Source organism: Plectropomus leopardus, chromosome 7 (assembly GCF_026936395.1).
Source record: "Plectropomus leopardus strain MGB_pleo_1.0 chromosome 7, ASM2693639v1, whole genome shotgun sequence".
Classification (NCBI taxonomy): Eukaryota; Metazoa; Chordata; class Actinopteri; order Perciformes; family Serranidae; genus Plectropomus; species Plectropomus leopardus.
In genome coordinates, this window is record NC_142182.1 from 18,717,069 (window position 1) to 18,740,146 (window position 23,078).

At 40.4% G+C, this 23,078-nt stretch overlaps 1 protein-coding gene and 1 long non-coding RNA gene across 2 annotated transcripts in view; one reads left to right on the forward strand and one right to left on the reverse strand.

The window, feature by feature from the left end:
- Positions 1 to 466: 466 nt before the first annotated feature.
- Positions 467 to 17,769, reverse strand: LOC121950698 (solute carrier family 45 member 3). Its single transcript, XM_042496776.2, has 5 exons — positions 17,480 to 17,769; positions 9,804 to 9,994; positions 9,000 to 9,663; positions 4,597 to 4,862; positions 467 to 4,512 (listed from the first exon to the last, which is right to left on the reverse strand). Exons 1-5 carry the CDS (start codon positions 17,625 to 17,627, stop codon positions 4,069 to 4,071), a joined length of 1,713 nt encoding a protein of 570 aa, XP_042352710.1. The 5' UTR covers positions 17,628 to 17,769; the 3' UTR covers positions 467 to 4,068.
- LOC148189173 (uncharacterized) overlaps positions 6,289 to 23,078 on the forward strand; it is a 55,912-nt gene continuing 39,122 nt past the window's right edge. Inside the window, exons 1-2 of the long non-coding RNA XR_015776998.1 lie at positions 6,289 to 8,230; positions 11,435 to 11,561. This is a non-coding gene — a long non-coding RNA (uncharacterized LOC148189173). The remainder of the gene's footprint in view (positions 8,231 to 11,434; positions 11,562 to 23,078) is intronic.

The following is a 23,078-nucleotide window of genomic DNA, read 5'->3' on the forward strand; positions in this document are numbered from 1 at the left end:
AACTATGAGGAGCAAAGTGGAGAGGCCCGTCATGAAATGGCACACATTGTCAGCATGCCATTCCCTGCGACATGAAAGCCTATCGTCTTTTCCATGTAATAGATAATGCCACCAGCAGCATGCCCATGCGTCAGTGAGGCCAGTGCAGTTGCGCACCAGCAGGCTCTTTTGAGCACATCAGTTACCCGAAATTTCCAAAGGATGGCACCATTTCCAAGTTCATTTTAATCGCTCAGCAAAGCATTTAGTCTTCAGTGTCTGTTGAACAATCTGCAGAGAGATCTTTTTGGACATTTTACGCTACAAAATACCCACTGGAAATGAAATTCATTCAAATATTAAAAACAAAATTAAAAGAGCACTCTTCTATAATATTTTAAGTTTAAATACTGTATGATGTAATGACCAGTCCATCCGTTTTTGTAATATTAAAGAGTTTTATAAAATTACTCAAGGACAACATCTATTTAACAATGCAGCTCTTTTATTTTGTATAAAATCTATTTGGTAACTGCATATTTATACACAATCTGATGGATGTATAACGACTATGTAGTACAACTTTTTCTTATGGCTGAATGCATTCATGACAATAATACAGATGACTGAAATTGTATGATAAAAATTGTCATTTAAAAAACCTGATCACATCAGAACACTTCTGGCCTTAACACAGTCGGACCATTGGCACTTTTTTTAAACAGGACATTTGGTTGAGAGCAATAGGGACCGAAAACAACTCCACCCACCCAGTTAAAGTTGTCTGTTAAGTTTAACAATACCACAGATGTCTGTTAGAAGAAACAAGTGGTTATATAAGACCCAGATAAAGCAATATTGAAACAATCATTAGGTTTCTTGTTTGCACCAGAAAAAAAAATCATAAAGCATTTGAGTTGTGTGAGGGGAATAATGTTTTCAGCTGATACATTTTATATGGATAATGACCAAAGAGAAGAATCCTGATTAACTTTCAGTATTGTCTCCTCTACTATGCTCTTTGATGTTACCAGAGCTATAATATAAAGTGGGTAATGATCAAATAAATTATAGTTTGATGATGTTTCCATGTCTTTACAAATAATTTATCTTTTTCACAGAGACAGCCTTCACCCTTGCACCTATGAAGGCCAATAGTTTAATACATGCTATTTTGTAATAAAAGTATAATAAATTAATACATATGTACAAAAATGTAATGTAAAATATACAGGCACTTGTAAAACAACCTTTTTTTCTGACACTTCGGCTACTGCTAGACAATATTTTTTGTGCATTTCGGGGTGAAAAGGATAATTCAGCTGCTCTGCAGTGGTGTCAACATGACAAACAAATCCTCTGCCGTTTTTACTTCTCTCACGCTGAGCGCACCTCAGGCAATAAGATCCTTCGGGACTATTTGTATCTGCAGAACGTAATTCATCACCCCTCGTGTAGGATCAGACAACCTGGATACAAAAGGCTCAAATGAACTCACTTACCAGTTGCGAAACATGCAGGGTTGTTTACACCAACCAGTCAATTTCAAAAGCTCAACTGAAGGCCACAGTACATCGTAACATACAGTATTATATTGGCCAGGCTCAAGTCAATAGTTTATTATAACCGGTGTGAAAAAACTCTCGAGTCATACCACTTTCCATTAGCCTCACACTTAAATATTACTAATGCTTCCGCCCTCTCTGTCCTCCATGTTATGTACACACACACACACACACACACACACACACACACACACACACCTTAACTGAGCTTAGACTTCAGCCCATCAATGTACAGTGCCTCCTCTCGCATTACTTTCAGTAACCACACATTTTCATCTACTGCATGACATTTTTTTGGTCTTTCAGGAATGGGTTATATGAAGTGGGCTTCCATCAGATATCCCCCTAAATGTTTGCATACAGCATTACATGACAAGCCCATCTGGATGTCTTAGATTGTCATTTACAGTAAAACATGAAGGTTTAGGCTGCAGGGAAAGTGTTGTTTTAGTGGCATAAGAACAGGATGGGATCCTAAAACAATATACTAACCTGAGATGACTGTCCTGATCAGAAGCATAGGTGAACAAGACGAGCAGTCCACTAGAATAAACGGCTCTTGATTATCTTGACAGAAGATGTTTGATGCAGTATTTCCAGTTCCAGTAAACAGCTTAGTTCTTAAAACCACCACAGTCGATAACCTCACCTATACAGGTTGCATAAAACAATTCCCATAGGGATATACAGTAAATTTGTATACAAAATATTTACAGTAAAACTGTTCATTAATTATATATGACACTAAATTTGTGGCGGTGGCACATAAGATGGGGCCCAACATCAGAGCTCAACTGAATTTTTGAAAGGGTACTCCACCAATTTTACACAGAAAGGTCAGTATACTTGAATGGAGAGCACTACTCTGCCTGTGAAAACTGTTGTTTAATGTCCTCTTTGGCTTTGGAGGAGCTTTGTCATGTCTGAGAAAATAACTTGCAGGATGATACAGTGATGTTATTAAGGTTATCTTGAGTAAGGGCCCTGACAAACCAAGCCAAAAGTCTGCTGTTGGTCGGCGTTGGGCCCTCAGTGAGTGTCTGTTGCCTTAGTTTGTGCGTTATGTCCTGCAAAATTGGCCCTTATCGGCTTTTTTTCTGGCCTATTCAGCATGTTGAAATGGCGTTCGGCTCAGTGGATGTTAAAAGAAACGGAAGTGTGGAAAGTTAAGAGGGCATGAGATAAAAACAAACTTGTTATATTAGGTAAGATTATTTTTAAGCTATTGAGCTCTTTAGCAGACATGGTTCGGAATTGTTTGTCATTGGTCATTGACACAAAGTAAATATCCTTTGTTCTTTTTTATCCTTTGTGTTGTTATTGTGCTAACTTACTAACTAGCACCTTAAATCCATCCTGTCGGTCTTCTGGTTTCCCTTTTTAAAACACAAATAAAGACTACCGCCACCCGCTGGTATGAAGGGTCATTTCCTCTCATGCAGGCGCAGAATGTATGTGCTAGCTGGCTGTTGACTTTAGTCTTTGTAGTGTGTTCAGTGCAACCTTTTGGCCGAGACACAGGCGACGTGAGGCGACCAAACAGTCCCCCTTTGTCGCCATTTCTTTGATGTCAGTTATGTCTTTGGGCCTTAAGGCGTTAAAGAGAAATTGCAATACAAACTGAGGGCGCAGAGTTTATAAGATGATAGCAATGACATAAGGGGAAGGTCTATTTAAAGATGATATAGAGTTGCAAATGTAGGAAGTATTTTGGAGCTTAACCTATTATAAGGACTTAAGTACAAAGATATTTTGACCATTCTTTTTTTTTTTAAAAAAATCTGTCTCATTGGTATCCTACTTTATGGAGCTGCAATACTAAATTACTGGAGTACCCCTTTAAGAGTATTTTTTTATCCTACATGGACAAGTCCAGTGGTCCCACTTGTAATTCTATTGTCTGAATGGGTAGAAACAATGCATTAATCTATCCATTCTGCCATTGTGAAGAAAAACAAGAGTCTGTATAAGCCAACACTATGTTTAAACTGTTGTTTTGAGAACAAATCAGGTGGTGCTTTTAAAAATTGTGGATAGCTCAGGATTAAACCATTTTAAAAAAACAAAAAGATTAGAAGGTATGTATCTGAGGTTGATGAGTTCTACAGTAAATCTGTTTGTGGTACCTGAGGAAAAAGTTGATGGACATAAAAGATGTCACAACTAAAAGTTTTTAGAGGGATTTCTATAGAATTCAGCTGCAATCAGTACAGACGTACCACACTTAACCTGGACACAAGGTTGGTGCTGACTCATCAGGTGGCAGGTAAAGATACCTGCTCTAACATAAAAGCTCCACATTACTGGCAGATAACATGTTTCTTGTAACATTTTTTTTTTGTTAGCCATTTTCTCTCATAACCTGCTACACTTCCCCAACACAGAGCTTTCATAAAACCTAACAAACGAACTAGAGCAAGGCATTCTGGAAACAGTAGTGCATTGTTGAGTTCCACCCAAGGAACCTTAATGATTGACTGGTTATTCATGATTCCATCACTCCTGCATCTTTTGCTTCCAAGACTCAGCTTTTGAGGTCCTTTTGGTCAAAGATAATTTGACTGGCCAAGTAGATGGCAACGGCACCGAAGATGGCAGAGCAGGCAATATAGGCAGTGACGGACTGTGCGAACTGAACAATCATGCCCATGAAGAGGGTGGGGAAAACCTGAGAGAGGAGGAAGGTGCTGTCTAAAATGGCAAAGTCCAAACCCACACCACGTTTCTCATACCCTGATTCGGCCTCCTCTAGTTCGGTACCACTGGGGCTGTGGGATGAGCCGTTCTGGCTGTGTGGACTGGGGTAGTACTCGTAACTGTCCTGGCTGAAGAAGGCATGCCCATAAGGAGTCCCTGTTTTATGGTTAACTCCGTCCTCCTCTTCTGCAGGAGTCGAATATACAGAGTCTCGCTTGGTTGTAATACCATTTTTATGCACGCTTTTGGTTTTCCTTTTTGGCATATAGACCTGAAACAAGACAAGAAAAGAGTCAACTTATCTATCATGAAAATTTGTCTATCCTTGTGTATAAAGTTCTTAGATCTCTCTTACCTCTTTCTCCTTGTGGTAGTGGCAGGTGAGTGTGTAGGGCAGAGTCTGCAGTGTGGCGTACGCATAGCCAGTGAGGGACGCCATTACAGTGACCAAGACCACACTTTTGGACAGGCAGATGACCACAGCAGAGACTGTAAAGCTCACCATACTGCTCAAGTAGACCCATCGTGAGCCAAAATGGCGAACCAAACGACTCATGACCAGGGAGAAGAATGTTGAGGTAGCACACTGCAGGAACAGGCCCAGACTGCCCATACGGATACCTGAAAGAAGTAAAATTGAAATTTTGTTACCAGCTGAGCCCATGAAACTCATAGATTCTCTCTTTGTGAGACCAAGTTGTAGTTATGATGGTCTTGTTACAAAACATTGTCCTATTTTGTTGTCAGCACAGGAGCTATTTGACATCTGCATTACCTCTAATCATTTCCTTCTATAGCCACATCTAGTGAAAGATGCACAGCATGCGTGACATCCAACTTTCAGGTAACTTCAAACTGTGATGCATTAACGACTATTTGGGTGAGCTACAAACCCTAATGTTTGCTCAACCCCTTAAACACACAGACACAGATCTGGTTGGGGAGACATTCACAGAGCTCTGCGGCACGGACACACTGTTATGGATGACTGAGTTGGACCATCACTGACAGCATTAATCTTAGATGCATCCTTGAAAAGCCTGAAAGGGTGGCACACACAGGCTGGTCCTTGTTTAGTGAGGCAATATGCCCCTTGGCCCAAGTGAGGCCCAGTCTGCCAGCCAGACAACAAGAATTTGGATGAGTTTTGACTACCTGACTGAGGTAGAATATTGAGTTCAAACAACAGAGAAAGAGTTGCAGAGTTAGGTTAAGCAAAATAGATTCATTTATGTTGCCTGCTGCATGGGAAAATAAAGTATTGCTAGTTACCGTCTAAATGAACATTTATCAGTGACAGGTTTTACTTTGTGATGTATCATGTACTGCATCTGATAAAAAAAACTATCTCCACTCGAAAAAGCAATGTGTGGCCATGCAACTGCTATTTATAAAGAAATAAACAAAATCCTTGTAGTTTTCCAGTATAGTACAGTCATACAAGCATTTGTGTTCTCCCTTTGAACTTGGCCTTTGAACTAGATGCAAAAATGAAAAATTAGTTTTCCATCTTTAGCAGAACCACAGAATGCATCAGCCTCCAGTAATGACAACATTTTAAAACGTTTTAGTCAACTATGGGATTTTGTTTGCTGTGGGAAAAGTGATCCTAATAGTGGTATAATAATAATAATAGTGCTCCTTGAATATGGCTCGCTGACTTACATGTTTTAAGTGTTTCCATCAGTGTAATTTTATATGACAGTTATTTAATCGAATTGGTTTGTCATTCGAACTAATGAAATTAAGTCATATAGTCAAACGATAAAAACAAGATAAAACTTTTTTTGACATTAAGACTGATTAATGAATATGGAACTTCAAAAACACACAAATGCAACAAGTTTTTTTAACCTCTCTTACCAATTCTGGTATATAAACATTAAGAAATATAAGACAGTAATAAAAGAACATATATCTGGTATTTTTAGTGATATAAATTTATTTTTTAATTATTTATTTAAAAATATATTTATTTAAATTATTTCTGCTAGTTTAAATAACTATATTGCAGAAGTTTTGATTGCTGAAAGTTTGCATTACAGAAAATATTATGATAAATATAATTGTTATACTGAATGATATTTTAGTGGGTGAAAATGTATGATTAATATAAAAATTTTTTTTATCTACATTATTCTTAAAGACCAACATTAACAATGCAAAGGTAACATTCCAAAAAATATAAATAAAACCAAATTCAGTGTTTTTACATTATTATTATATTTATTATTATAATTGTTTTTTTAAAAAAAAAACATTTTCAAAACCATGTCCATATCTTATCCTTATCCACATTTTTACTTCACCTCTTAAATGAAGTTTTTTATTTTAGTACTTATCTATGAAAGCTGGAGTGACGTCATGTCTGGGCTGTTATTTATTTCTGTCTGCTATCAGCCTGATCTCTTAGCCTGCTCTCTGTGAACAGTGTGGTTCAGAAGTTCAGCAGCAGAGCAGAGAATCACTTATGTGAAAGGAGTGTGTGGATTGTATTACTCCTGGAAAGCAAAGCTGCCGAGCCCACTTTATAAACACTACAGAAGCTAATGAGGACTGAAATTCAAGCCCTCCGAGATATGGGATTGGTCCAGAATGCTACTGAATCTGTGCACAGGAGAACTGCTGCAGTATGGGAAAATGGCTGTTTCTGTAGTACAAGCTGGACGGATTAGTACTTTGTATTACAAACCTTCCCAATAGGAAAGATGATCACAAAAACAACAGCATTTACTGTTAAAACGATGAAGTAAAAAAGTCAATGCAACTACAGACAAAGTAGATTGATGCAGTGGAACATCTGTAGGCTGAATGATATGGTTTAATAACATCCACCATGATTCAGATTAAACAAACGCAGCTCAGACAGACCTCAGATTTGTGTGTTTTGGCCGTCTACCTGACTTGAATGAACATGTTCTTTGTGTGCCGATTCCTTGACATTAATTCTTTGTGAGTGTGACATTCCTCTTGGTCCAGCAAGCACAGGGAGGAGAGACAGAGGAAAAGTAAAAAGTAAACAAAGAAGGGAGGGAGATAGAAGTGGAGAAAGAGGGAGGAGAAAAGAATGTGGATGGATAGATGAAAATGTCAAATGAAAAAGGGAGAATGGTGAGAGAAAGAAGAGGTTGAGGACAAGTATTAAAGATGAGAAAACAAGAAGAGAGGAGTGGTAAAGGTTTGATACGATGAGAAAGGAAGCTGAAGAGTAGATAGTTAAGTAATGAGAGATAATAGGGGAAAAAAACAAAAGAAAGAGAGACATAAGGTGTAAGATAGGAAGTCTGGCTAAACAGTAAACAAAAAGAGACTTTAAACACTTGACTCAGACGTGGCCCACTCTCTTAATACATCTGCGACTTCTCAACAAGATGGTCTGCCTCACGTGTTTACCTCAGCATCATTTTTCCTCTTGTCTGTGCCTTCTCAAACACTGTCTGATAACATGTCCCGAGGAACAATTCTCCCTCCTACACCACACACAACATATGTGACCAGGTCTATCTAAAGGTTATATTTAGGTAGAACTATACAGCTAAGAATTTGAATAACTATGAAATATAGCCATACAACTGTCTAACAGGATTAGTGACAACTGATTTACAGAGCAGGATCAGGGAAGGATAAAGACTGTGTATTTGTTTACCATTTCAGAGCAGGGGGTGGGAAGTAATACCTAAAATTCCTTGGATTGACTTGACATTGGCTTAAGCATACTTACCCAAAGGATTTGTTACTTGTTCACCTTTTCATGATAAGTCTTGCGTCAGAGTCTATGTTAACGGCTGTTCCTTGCTGTGTATGTCCTATACCTTGACAGGAGCCAAAATGAATGCAGCAGGAAGGCATGTAGGCATGCAGGAACACAGGCTCTGTCTCTGTCCTCCACCTGTGCCCGAGGAATGCAAGTGCATCCTGCCCAGCTGTTACCAAGGATACAGCGCAGCCAAGATGGACCCTAAGCCTGTTTATGTGGGCAGGTGGTGGAGGTAAAGCCACGATGACTAGAGTTGATTTCCAATTTTTTCCCTTTTGATCCAGTGCACAAGCTTATACCAGTTTGATTTTATGCAGCCGGCGTTTTGTCATGATGACACCTTCTGGCAAATTAACATAAGGCCACTTGCGGTTTGCTATATTTTTTGTCATTTCAATCAAATATCGCAAGATAAAAAGTTTGTATTTTGTTTAAAAAGTGCAAACACAGGAAGACAGCAAGTAGGCTACTTACCCATCTTTTAATATTAATCCAAACAATGGTTCCGGGCTGGTATACCAAATTTTACCAAGCGGCACCCTTGATTCAGCAGCCACTCCCGAGTGGACCATAATGATACTGTGTTGCAGTGGCAAACAAGCATCCAACCATAACACTGCGTAGCATTGCAGCTCTTGGCCCAAACTGAACATTCAAATTTGCACTTCTGTTATGCCATGTAAACAAACATGGGTGAGTCCGAGATTAGATTGGAGACTTAAAGAGAATTCTTTTACACCGGCCTGCACGTTAGCATGTCTTTTCTTGAGTCTCACTAGTGCAATGCAATTTTCTATGTTATCAGTAATAATGTCTTTTTCTTGGTGATACTGTAAACAGTGTTGCAACAAAAACCAACAAGATGAGATTATTAAAGGCCCCATCTCATAAAACCCAGTGTGTATTCCCTAATAACCTACTTACACATTTACAAAGATATTGTTTAATAGAAATGAGCTCAGATGACACATTGATATACTGAAAAAAAGAGGATTTCTGACCTTCATCGTATCTTTGCTTGGACACACTTCCTGGTAATGCACTTGGCACGCCCCCGTACAGGCCTTCTCCCACAAAGTCTGTGTAGAAAAGCATGAAAGACATGACAGCCATCCAGCTGCAGAGCTGAGCCACACACAGCTGCCTCATCACCCGCGGGACATGGCAGTAGCTCCTGTAGATGGCGGGGGTCATGGACCAGCAAGTTCTCAGCAGGCACAACAAGGGTCCAGACTTCAAAAGCCTCAGCTTGCACTTCAGCAGGTAGCAGCATGAGCGCGGCACGCCGCATCGACCGGCCTCCATTGCACTGGTCCCTGACTCCAGTAAAGATCCAGACCCCGGCAAGCCACCATTGGCACACGAGGGCTCCTCAGACACCTTCATGGTGATGAGCACGCTGGAGATGAAGATGAGGATGAGAAGGGAGAAGAGGCACTCGGCCTGGCCTCCCAGGTAAACAGAAAGCAGGCCTCGACTCCAGTCCAGTGCTGGTAACAAATAGCCCACACAGCCTCCCAAACTGACCATAAAGGAAAACATGGCAAAGGCTTGGCCACAGTCTTCCTCGTCTCGATAAAGGTCTGACAAAAGAGCCTCCAATGGTGTGAAGCACACTTGTCCACAGAAGTCAAGGAGTCCCACCCCAAGGATTAGAAAGCCCACCTATAGCAAATGAAGGACATTAAATAAAGTTAGATTTGAATCATAATCATGGTAGAACACAAGTTTATAATTCTGGTGAAATTTACATGTAAAAAAATACAAGACAAATAACAATCACGAACAGTGAACAGGTATCGTACCTGGAGGGTGCGCCCACCCCAGGCAAGGCGTGCAGCCAGTACGTCAGCGTGGGGAATGATGAACAGTGCTAGAAGAACTCCTAAAGAGAGCAACCAGATAAAAGGCCGTCGTCTGCCGTAACTGCTGTTGCAGTGGTCACTGGCTGAGCCAATCAGAGGGATAAAAAGGAGGCCGAGGACTGGACCAATACCTGTGGACAGAGCCATGGATACACCGATGATGTCAGAGACAGCACTAACAAAGCATTGAATATGTAGAAGACAAACAGCAAAGACACAGAGGATGTGGACAAAGTAGATAGAAACAGACATTACGTTTCATTCTTGAAACGTGAGCAAATTTTTTCGGCATTCATCATCATGTTAGTAGCTGCGATCTTTCATAACAAAATCTACACCTCCTTCTGACTGCTCATAGTGGTTGTGTGAATAAGGAATGCAGATAAATATCGCTTGTCATTATTAGAAATTACAGTTTTAAATTGTGTTTTGCTCTGTTATCTTAACAATATGCAGATGCCTTTGAAACACATAACTTAAACATGACAAGATTAGAAATATATATATATATAAACACATCTAGCTAAATTTGTTGGCAATTAGCAGATTTAAGCTTCAGATAAGGTCTTAATAATGTAAACGGGTTATGTAAATTGACTTAATACATGTGATCTGAGTTTATTGTTGACTGCTCCAGTGGAGGCGTGTCACTGTCTCAGTCAGGAATAATCCCTGACAGAGAGGTTTCTCCAATGATGCAAGTAATGCACTTGTCTGCAGCTGTGACTGGAGAGAGCCTTCTCCTGTAGTGGTTGTGGGTTTTTTTGTGTGTACTTATGCGATTTTGATTTTTTTGGTATGTTTGATATTTTTGCATCAAATGTCATATCGAACCACTTTCGTTTAACTTCTTGCATAGTTCTTCCAACAGAGGACACAGAGTTAACAGCATCCGCTTCCTCCTTCAATGACTTTGATTTACTTGTCCCTGTCACACCACTACTGACAAAAGAAAATAAAATATTTTTACCTATTTATAATAATATTTAATACTTCACCCAAAATAAGTTCAATCTCAGCAACGGAAAAGTTTCTCTTTCTCGCTCTCTCTTTCTTTCTTTGCGGTATGTCCGCAGGTCAATAGGATGCACCTATCCATGGTAATTTTCACTTTCTTATATGGCTATTCATGGGCGGGGTTGTAGGCTAATTTCTGAGTAGGAGCACGCTGTCAATTTACAATTGATTGGAAGTTTCTTGTGGCGTTCATGAATCCAGTGTAGGTTTTTAGTACCAACGTTCTTTATGTGAAAATCTACTCACAGATTTACTAACATTTCATGAATGAGACCGATTATGTGTGCATATAATTAATTTACAAATATTTGAAACAAACAGCATTAGAGATAAAAGGTATTTGTCTTCTCAAACACGATCACACTTAAAAAAAAACAAAAAAAACACACATAATCAAATCACACATTACATTTCCACTCATACTTTCCAAGTAGATTTTCACAAAATCCCAGTCCAAAAACACAGGTGTCTATCAAATCTCTGTTCAGCTTCGGTGGCTTACAACAGCTTTTATGTCTATGTTTGACTGGCGTTTGTTTTGGGTTTTTTTCCAGCCTGGCTTTTACCAGTCTTTATGAGTCCTCCTCGCTGCTGCCCCACCAGGGGGTGAATTGCACGTGCCCCTCTGTGATCATCGCCGATTGCTGATGACGGTTCCTACAGATGGCCTCCCGCCTGAAGGTAACCCACCCTCAGCTCATCCTCCACACACAGTCGGGTCTGACTAATTAGAACACACCATGGTACACGAGATGTTCATGACACACATGCAATATCAAAAACGACCCAATCTTGGGGATAGAGTTTGACATTTAAAAGGTACCCTGTGGTGTTTTCATTATAGACAAGCACGATTTTCTTTGTATCCAGGGTAATATTTCTCATCAAAAGGCATTTTGTGTACAACTACACTGTTAATTCATGTCTTCCCTTGTGCTCGTAAAACAAAAGATACGCACAAGAGAAGGGCCTCCTCATCAAAAACACAGCTCGACTGCGTCACTAGGAGTGGAAAAACTCCACTCTACACTGAACAACATTTGTGTTTCTGGTGTTTGAGGAGTACTCTAAAACCCTTCAAGAAGCAGAAAGACCGAATAGGTGAGCAGGGAATTAGAAGAGCACAGACAAAGAAACAGGCAGGCAATTTGAGACAGACAAGTGGATTGCGGCCAGGAAGTCAGCACCTCCACCACATTTCTTCTAGCTGCAGCTGTGGAGGCTCATCATAACAATCCTCACCATTTACAGCTGTAAGACTTACTGTCTCACACACTGTCTTTCCACTCAGTGGCTGCTCCCTGCAATATTATATACATCACACACACACACACACACACACACACACACACACCACAGCATGCTTTCCAGCCTCTGAATACAAAGCAAGCACACAGACTCACACACACATATAAATCAGTGTGGTGTCTAACCTATCCCACACACCACACATGACCCCTCCTAATATAATGCTGCCACATTCCTCAGTGTGCTTTGTTACTTAAATACTAGGATTGCCCCTTGTAAGTTTTGAATCATGAGTTGGAAACCCCTTAGTCTACTGAGATTGCTTCTAGCCAGGCAGTGTTTTTTTTTCTTCTTTTTGTTAGTTGCTGTGCTGCGCACTGTACTTTTGGGGACGTTTTGGTCCCCGGATTTTTGGTACCAGCAGCTGGGGACACAATGCAGCAGCACAGAGGAGGTGAAACTTTGCACTGTAGGGCTCTGAGAAAACATTATCTTTTGTCTTCTGTTTATAAGTGGTGAACATACAGCTCATGGCAACTGAATACAGTACAGCCTGGCTTTTGTTTGATTTGTTTGACATTTGCCATCAGTCGTTAACTTGTTTACTACATTACATGAATGCTGTATCTCATTGCGCATCTCAGTGAGCCTTGATCAAATTTTAAAATTGTATATGGAAATAAAAAAACTATTGTCGAATATTTGTATTAAATGGCCAAATCTGACTCAACTGGCAAAATTCTGAGTCGGGCACAGCCCTTTTAAATGCACATCAAAATACGCTTAAGAGTAACGATTAACAGACGCCTCAGAGTTAAAAAGCTCAGAGTGTCTTCTCCACTGACAGAGATGAAACCAGAGAAAGAAAGTAACAACTGGACGATGAAGCAGCCAACAAATGGCTATTAGATAAAGTAGAAGCAGCCATCTGAGAACCTGACACTACTGCTTGGGGAAATTAGCTTTAACCCTCCCAAGACACAATATCTATCTTCATTCAAATACCACTCAGGCACTCCATTATAATAACACGGAGATGCCTTACAGTGCAGGCTGTTAGGGAGGAACTCCACAATGAAATCATTTTTCTTCATATCACCAGCAGCTGTTACAAAAAAACGGCAAAGTAGAAGTGTGTGTTGTTTAATTCTTTATACTTGAATAGTCACTTCTTTCACCCACACGGAGCCTTTTAGTTTGGTGGAGTTGTATTTATCATCTGTATAGTCATGAGATAATGTCTCAAAGAGACGCCTTGACTAAGAACCATGTGAATGACATTTGGGCTGACAGGATAATGCAGCTATTCAAATTGTGCACAAGTAAACTCAGATACAGTATGCAAAATACACATACTGGTGAAATGATTACATGTATGGACACACATGCCGCTTACTAGTGAGCACCAAGATGAGTACAATTTTTCAAAACAACAAACCTGTCTGAAAGTGGACCTATATTATTTTCCATATTTTGTCTTATATTGCTAAAATGAAGGATGCTTATATTAAATGTGGCCAGAGTTTCAAATAAAGAGGTAAACTTTTGTGAAAGTTATTCCTGTGAGCAAATACCTCGGATTCCCTACCATTTCCAACATGTATTTCTACTCTGGCTTAAGTATGACGTCTGTGGCTCAAGTGGTAGAGCAGGTCGTCCTTTAATCGGGAGGTTGGTGGTCAAATCCCTGCCACCTCCAGTCAACATGTCGAAGTATCCTTGGGCAAGACACTGAACCCCAAATTGCTCCCGATGGCTGTGTGAATGTGTAAGAATAGTTAAAATCTGAGTAACAGGTGCCACCTTGTAGGGTAGCCTCGGCCAAGAGGGTATGAATTTATGTGTGAATGTGACTCATAGTGTGAAAGCGCTTTGAGTGGTCAAATGACTAGAAAACAAGTGCAGGTCCATTTGCTCAAGGCCCACTAATGCAAGAGTTCACTTTATGCAGACTTCACTACCACTTGAAGCTACATGCTGACATCTGGGAAAGCTGTAATCTTGGTTGCTGATGATGTTCATTTCATCATCACTCTGTTATATGTTTTGGCACTGCGTCATACACAGAAGAGTGTTTTTGTAGAATGTTATGATGTCACAGTGAAGCTGACCCTTAAACTTTGGATATAAAATGTTATCACTTCATCAGTTTTTACCTATTGAACATTTGCATGAAATTTCATCAGAATTAGTGTATAAATGAATGAAAACATGTTTTATAAAGTCACAGTGATCTTGACCTTTGACGACCAGATTCTAATTATTCATTCTTAAGTTCAAGTGGAGTTTCTACTCAATTTAAGGAAAGTCCCTTCGGGCCTTTTTGATATATTACTTTCATGAGAATGAGACAGATTCCCTCAAGGCATTCTTGAAATATCATGTTCACTACAGACAGATGGATGGACATACATACCTACAGATAACCTGAAAACATAGCGCCTACAGCCTTGGCTGTCACTGGCAAGTTCCCTCCACATACTAACTCTGCCCAAGGTAATGGTGATTGGTTTAAATAAATAAAAAACAACCCAAAGTGTTTTTTTTTTCTTAGTATGGAATATAGTGACCTTTCTCCAGGGCTGTCACAGGGTGAGATAATCTTGCTGTTTGGCTTTCAAATCCCGTCACAACTTTGTTTAATCATAACAATGATTTTATTATCTGACCAACAGAAAAGCAAATATGATGCATTTAGTGGAATCATAGTTGCTCATTGATTTACAGTGTTAGATGTGAGGTGAAATCCATGAATTGCAATAAGCAACACTGTGTCAGTCTATCTGGAGATCGTGTCTCTTCCTCCGGCACATTATCCTGCAGCCTTTTAATTAGCACAGATTACTGGCAAAAAACAAAACAACAAGTGATTTGCCCACTGATTTGTGTAAAGGCCTTAATTATGTCTTCATGACCTGAACGGGTGAGAAGATAGCTCTGAGGCAAAATCACACTTCTGTGCAACAGCCCCAACAGCCAAACAAATATGGTTACCACTAGATAAAATCACATCTTTATGTATCAAAACTAATTTACAAAAACATTAATTCTTTGGAGGGTACAGCGAATTTGTCTCATGGCCTCAGCAGCAACTAATTAAATAACTTTTCATTTCTGTTGTGGCTTTAGTGTACCCACAGCAAACAAATGCATTTAGACTGATTAAATGAAATCTCATTTCTTTTCAGCCCTATGACAATACACTAAGTACTGCAAAGTGAATGAATGGCACTCAAGGGCTATAAAAATCATTTGAAATAGTTGGACAAGAAACACTCACCCATGTGGTCAATAAACAAGCCACAGAGGAGAAGGTCGAACCCTAATAGTACAGCAGTCTATCCTTGAGAGTGTGTGGATGTGAACAACTTTGCCTTTCATGTTTAATGAAAAGCCTTTCAGATAGAGACAGAGAGACATGATGGTAGACTATGCATGTGTGTAAGAGAGAATCAGGCAGAAGCAAAACATGTGCACTTGAATACACACACACATACACTCTGGCTGAATCCAAATCTTTACCTTCTGGACTTGTCTCACTCACTTGTCTCACAGACTGCAAGCCGCTGATAGACAGGCCTCAAGTCTGTTTCATTGCCGTGGAAAAATTTGAGTGGCAACTACAGTCATGTACACAGTGATTGCTGCTGTCATATTCTGACTGCTCATCTGTCCAAGCAGATAACAAGATGTTAATTTCATGTATAGGCTTTTTTTTTTTGACTGGACAAAATTATGGTAATGCATTTCTAGACAACATAAAGGCTGCATACATTTTAATGCAGAAATGCCTCTAAATAAGGATATCATTACTAAATAAATTGGCTGTTACTTACATGGGAAGGGCTTGTTTTTTTAAGTCAATTTTCTTAGCCTAATCAAATGCATTTTGATTAGCTAAACTTATACATATTTCTCTATCATGATGTGGCTGAATACTATTTCTGGCCTACATGATTCAAGTAATGTTTTTTTACAGTGATTTTGTTGAAGTTTTGTTTCGTTTTTCTAGCTGGAATTAGGCATGTAAATCACTGGTTTCATCACGATACAATATTATATAGATACTTCAGACAACAATACGATATTTGTCAATATCACAAAGTCTACCATGATACGATTTTGATTCGATTTAGGGGCCAGCAAACGATATGAGTCGATATTATACATTCATTTAACACAGTCAGTTACAGAGGAAGCTGCCACCCCTTTGTTTTGCTTTTGACCAAAAAAGATAAAAACAACATCTAAATAACTGTAAATAATTAAAGCTGGTTCATTCTGTCAGAAAATGCTTTCTAAAACAAAAGTTTTCATTTTAACTGAAACCATGATCAATTTCCTGAAACTTCAGGGCTGTCTGACTTGAAGACAAGCTTCTCCCAACATCCTCAAAACATGGATTAACAAGATCTTTTAACAAAAGTATAAAACTCAGCTCACTGTCAAGTATCATAGTCAATACAACTCTCTATTGTAAGTCACGTTACTGCACCTACATAGCATGCTATCGTTTTTAGCATAGGCACATGGCATTTTACATTGCATAAATTAGCCTAGCGGCAAGAATACTTTTCCTCTACTCATAATGTCGCCTATACATTTATTATTTATGCTTTCTCTTACTCGCTGCTGGTCTAAGTCACTGCATCTCCCAACAGAACAGCACAGATTAATTTTAGTCTGCATGCACATTTTTTTTAGTCTAACATGGTTAAAGCAGTGCAAGCTAATGTTGCCACAGGAAGTTAGCGAAGATGCCTGGCTTGTGCTTCATGTTTCCGGAGTATGGCTTTTGTTTACGTGTAGCATGTGCTCTGTCTGTTAACCCAAAATTTCTCCGAAAACAAACTGATGATTTGTTCCAGAGTAAATGGCGTTATCCTCATCATCTTTCTGTTGGCTGCTCGCCATCATCTGCCTGACGCTGTGCGACGGTGACACACAATTTCAGATTAAAGGCACATCTGAAAGAGGATTTTATGGATTCATATTTTCAATTTGCATCAATAATACCTGATCCTTGCTGATTTAATCGATATGTCGATGCAGATCGATGGATCGTTACAACCCTAGTTGGCATATAAAAAAAATTAACAGTGCCATGTATGTATTGCTATGAATTGTGGGTAATAATACTTGCAAAATCCAGTGAAGAAGCAGCAAAGTTTGCTTGAAGCTTCTTGTGGACTGGATGAGTTGTGGCATTGAACAGCTCTCAGAGACTTCCCGTGAGCGTGCCCGCAAAGTCTGCGAACCTGCAAGTGTGGTGTCCAAGTCTGGACATTTGGATTCAGCCTATGAGTTATCAAAGAGGCCTAGTAATCAGATCTCACTCTTTCAGCCCTTACCTAGCACCATGGTCATGTAGCGCTCCTCCACCCCAGCCTCCAGCAGCAGTGGGGGCACGTATGTGATCCCAGCTGCCACACAGATCTCCAGGCCACAGGTCAGGGAGTTCAGCAGGACGAGACGCCACTGAGACCTCCATCCAGGCATATTTACAGGGGCCGGCTCGCCTTTCCTCCCCTTTGGGATGGCCACTACTGGGGGCAGGGGAGGAGGGAGGGACCCTGGTAAGGGCAAGGGGGGGAGCGTGGGGAGGCAGATGGTGCCCCAGTGGGACAAGAGGGCTGTCGGGGAGGGACAGCAGCAAAGACACGTGGATGTCTCAGATGAACTGGAGGATTCATCCTCTTCTCAGCATTCTGGATCTGTAGAGCAGAGGAAGAGGAAAGGAGTGCAGTGAGAAATGGGACTTTTATCAACTTTTGACATGCAGCTTTTACACAGTCTCTGCGTAGAATGCCATACAGTATATAATTTGCTGTTGTTTCAGAGAAAATGTGAGTAAGGGCTAAGGCATGCTATTAGACAGGTCATTCCCGGGTTACTACACCTGGATGTCAGCGGCCTCAGGTTGTATGGGGGGAGGGGGTATGAGTGTGACAGCTCTCTCACAAAAAAATCCCATCAACACAAATTCCAGCATATTTTCCAAAGCATGGCAGTGGCAGCAACATTCACAAGGATATGATATTGATGTATTCTTAGAGCTCCTCACCAGCAGCTTCAGGACAGCAGGAACAACAACAGGCGGACAGAGGAGATGAGTCAGCTGGAGCAACGTGGCAAACACACCAAACCATTTGCCAGGAGAATTCTTTCTTGGCTGTTTTATTTAAGTCTCAAAACGCAGCATGGCAGAGGTTTGAAAGGTCAACGTTTAAAAAGAGGACTTCTAATCTTTTCCTTCTCCATAATAAATCTAGTATTATTGGTAGCTTTTCCTTGGCTGACCCTGTCATTATCTTCATTATTAAGCTCTGATTGCAGTTTTAGTCACATGTGCGATTCCTCCTCCTAAGAACTTTTTGCAGATCACTACTATTGTTCAGCTAAGCACCACAAAAGAAAAGTCACTAGAAAAAGACTATAAGGCAGGGGGTAGATAAGTCACACGTGAGAGGGATATTGGTATTGATATTACTGAGCAGGTTTTTACCATGATAATTTTAAAGACAGAGAGCTATGTTGTGCAAGAGGATACAAGAAAAGTAACAGCAAAATCATCCGCTGTTTTATGTCAGAGGCTAAGATGCATCTTTCTACACCTACCCGTAAGCTTTGAGTATCAAGAACAAAACACTGAGGTGAACCTTAACAAACATGTTCTAGGGATTGTCTGCACATTATCCTACATTGACAGACAAGTCAACCACACCTTTAGGGATAGTTAGTCCAGTGACAATAGCTGACATTCTCCATTACATGACTTATTGTCAAGATATCGCGTGCATCCCATCCCTCTCAAACCAGTCCTGCGTTTTTAAAAGGGAATATAGATTAAATTTTACTGATATTTGTCTGAAGGAGCGAGGTTCAACTTTTATTCTAAAGACAAAAAGTATATATTAGAAATATGATATAAATACATCAGGCTGCCTCCAGTCTGTGTTCACTCAGATTTCTGTACATGAAAAAAGTTAGACCAAGATTGTCGTCGTCATCCACCAATGAAGTGAGCGTTCTTTTGAAGCAGAGGGAAAGAGCAAGAACAGTCAGAACAGCCGCAAACACAGAAACAACAAGGTGCTACATTTGCATTTGGTGTAACATTTCTCTGCCAATGCTGCCCATCTGTTCTCTCCCAGATAACAAAATGGATGTCATCATCTTCGACAAGATGTGGTTAATCACAGGATTGTGCTCAGATCAGTGAGTGATCTAATCAGATTCATACAGTATTCCAAGGAAATGTGTCTTTTGTGTTTTTAAAAAAATCTCATGTTAGGCAATGGACTGAACGAGCTGATTAAGAGGCCAAATAGATGACATGCTGTTTTTGCCAGGAAACTAGAGAGGCTTGTATTAGTTTCCGTCATCAACTCAGGAGTTTCATATCCCTGAATTTCAAATTTTTAGCACCAGTTGCACAAATCACCATTGCATGCCAATCCAAAACCTCCAGTGCCTTTCACATAGTTAAAATAAAAAATGTGAACTTGATGTCGTTAATTAGGCTTAGGTAGTATCATGGTATTAAAGTACACCAGGTTTTTTATACATCCTGAAGGTTTCTTTTTCAATACCATCATAAATACAGACACTAATCTTTCTAATAGACTCATTGTATATAGTGCACAGCACGCACCAACAGAGTTTAGTCTCTGGTCTGTATATGCAGCTGAGCTTAAAGATACTGTGACTCCTAGTAGTGGAAAGACAAGTTACAGCACTGTAGACAGCCAGCAACCAGCAAGTGCAGAATGAGGCTGTGGGGAAGAATGGCATGTTTCTTTACACGTAACTCCATGAATTAAGGATTTATTTTGACCAAACCGGAGCTGGTGATTGTTGAAACAATGGACTTACTAACTAGATTACTAACAAGAGTAACTAAGACAGCTGAGATAAGTTTTAATTTGTTTCTCTGGAATTTGAATGAAGTCTGTTTTATTATGGGTTAACAAGGCAATAAAGCCTTGTCAGTCTTCCCTGACCGAGAGAAAGTCGAAATTAAGCAGTGAACAGTTGTAATTCTCTGTTTAACAAGGAAAATAGATGTGAGAATATTACTTTTCTGAACATTTAATGGGTTTCTACTGTGTATCAGTCCTACAAAACTTAAAGTAAGTAGTGCACTTGCTGTTGTGTGTATGTGTGTGTGTGTTAGCGCTCACACTGACCACTTCATATTCTGTAAACCCTGGTGAAATTTCAGGAAGGTATGAAATATTACATAGCACACAAGCCTATCATCAGTGATGCAGAGTTCCTACAGCATTCATACATGCCCAGCTCAGTCGTCACAAGTCCTTTCATATAAAGGCTCTTTAAGATTGTCAGGGACAAAGCGACAGTGTTAGCAGGCCGGATCTAGCAGGGGCCTGGGTCACTGAGAGAGCGGACCATTTCACACCCGTCAGATCTCATTCTCACCCAGAGCGGGCACTCTGAAAGACACCCATCAGGGGACCAGCCTTTGCCCCTATGTCCAGTCTGGCCACTACAACCCCCTACCAACATATTGTGTGTGTGTGTGTGTGTGTGTACATTCTCTGCATTTCCTTATTCTTGTCCAAGCCCTGAGGTCAGCTTCGTCTCTGACCTGCATTCTAAGAGCACCCTTTTGACATATCTGCCCACGACTGGTTATGCTTTTATGGTTCTGAATCTCAGTGTGAATGCTTTCTATTGCAGCCCCAGCTGACTCTCTGTCAGACGTTCTCACTGAAAACAGAAGGGCCCCTGGTGACAAGAATAGAGAAATCTGATTTGTCTGCCCAGGCGGCTGCGGCTTGTCTGGACGCCTGCCCAAATGCAAGTCAGATTCCAGGGTTTTGTAAAATGAATGGTTGCTTAAGTCTTGACCCGGGTGGTGGCGGCAAGTCAAAGATAGGACAGGGGTGAGGGAGGAGGATGAAAAGACTAAAAGACGATGGCAGGGATGACAGTGAGAGTATTGCAGAAAAGTATTTATCAGTCCATTTATCCACCTCAAAGTCAAACATAAAAATAAAAATCTATGCTTGTTTTAAATATGGTACTCTTTAGCCAATGCAGTGCTTGTGGCATTGGCACAAAGCAGAACAGAGCTCGCGAAATTACGATTTAGCGAAGGAAGACAAAAACACACACAAACTGGCAACCCACACAGTCATTCCACCACTTGCTTAATGACACCTCTGACTCTACAATGTATTCCAGTCATGCCCTACATCGTCTTCCCATAGCCTTGGAAACAAAAACGCACGCACGCACTGTTAGACAAACAGCTCTCCTTGTCACCTTACGTGTTTAAACACTACAGTCTGAGCCAGACTGGTAAGAGGAGGGGTGGTGGTGATGGCGGTGGTGGTGGGCTGCTTTTGTCAGCTCTCCCACTGCTCCATTACCATGGCCTATTCAGCTGCAGGCCCCCCAAAAATCGGTCCTAATGACTCTGAGCTGTATTCTTACAATACAAAACGGGCTTTGTATACATTGTGCCAGGGAAAGTAATGTGATATAGTGAGGTATCAAGTCTATTTCCAAGTCTTGTATTAACACTGTTCATATAGATGGTAGGATATAGAAAGAGAGAGTGTGTGTGTGTGTGTGTGTGTGTGTGTGTGTGTGTGTGTGTGTGTGTCAGTGTGTGTCAGTGTGTGTCAGTGTGTGTCAGTGTGTGTCTGTGTGTGTGTGTGTTCGGTTGACTTGGGTGGGGGGTCTCCCAGCAGACAGCAGGGTTTGGAAGAGAAGAAGGAAAGGAATTGCTCTGAGATGACATCAGAGCCACAAGCACAGTCGAGGCTGTGGCTGCAGAAACCTCAGTAGGAGGGTCTGGTTGTGTGTTTGGCTCAAGCTGAATGGCTGCAAAGCTGTGGCCTTCCTCCCTTTTGAGTTCCTGCACATTAGTGGACCCGACCGTCTGCATGAGGGGACAGCACGACCAGCTTTTATGCTGACTGGCTTGCCTGGCTCGCTTCCTGCAAACCTTTCTTCATGGCTCTTCTTCTCAGCTCTCTGATTAACACAAACAAGTTAAGATGGAGCAGCCCCTTAATGAACAATGCACTGCTTACATTACTGCCATAATATCACTACCACAGCATTTGTGCACGTGCCAACTTGGCTTTGTCATGCAGGACATGGGAATGATGTCAACGCTCAGAGGGCCCCAGACAGGTTCCTTCAAGACACAGTCCTCAAAATGTCCTCAGAGATAAATGCCTGAGAAACAACAATACCCTTATTGGATATTTTGACAATTTTCAACCAGCTTCAAATCAAACCATGGTAGAAGGCAAGGAAAGTCAGCTTTATTTGTATAGCACATTTCATACAGCAGGGCAATTCTAAGTGCTTTACAGAGCAATAAAATATGACATAATAAAGAATACAGATTTACAATAAAAGGTAAGATAAAATAAAGATAAAGGTAACCTTTTTAAAGATAAAGGTAAGATAAGATATAAAAGGTAAAATCAATAACAAAAAGTATGTGTAAATGAACTGTGGTAACCTTCCTTTAATCTAACCAGTGCCTAGATATCCCTCCTCCCCCCACAGCAAAACTCTCCAGCTTATCAATGCCCTTTTTTAGCTGTAATAGCAAAAGTTTGTGAACAGAAAATGGGTGCCATTCTGCTTCCTGCACAGTGAAAATGGAGCACGAACAATCGGAGATCAAACAGTAAAACTAAGCCGCGTTAATCAAAAATAATAAACCAAGATTCTGTTACAGCTGTGCATATTTCTTGCCTCAAATGTTTTCAGAAACATATTTTAGCCACCAGCCGCAGCTTCCGGTAAGGCATTATGCATTTTAGTAGTTGTAGGTTTTCTACCTCTTTAGCAACAGCGTCCTTTTTCTCTACATTTTCTCATGTCATGTAGCAAATATTTCAAAAGTATTTGTGTCTTTGTACTGCAGAGGCAGCCTAATTTTATGTGAGGACTCTCTTG

Excerpts from the sequence above, each read along its gene's own strand:
- LOC121950698 (XM_042496776.2), bottom strand. The coding sequence starts at position 17,627 with ATGCCTGGATGGAGGTCTCAGTGGCGTCTCGTCCTGCTGAACTCCCTG. Across the intron at positions 9,995-17,479 it reads CTACATGACCATGGTGCTAG|GTATTGGTCCAGTCCTCGGC; the intron begins GTAAGGGCTGAA and ends CTCTGTCCACAG. Across the intron at positions 4,863-8,999 it reads CAAGCAAAGATACGATGAAG|GTATCCGTATGGGCAGTCTG; the intron begins GTCAGAAATCCT and ends TACTTCTTTCAG.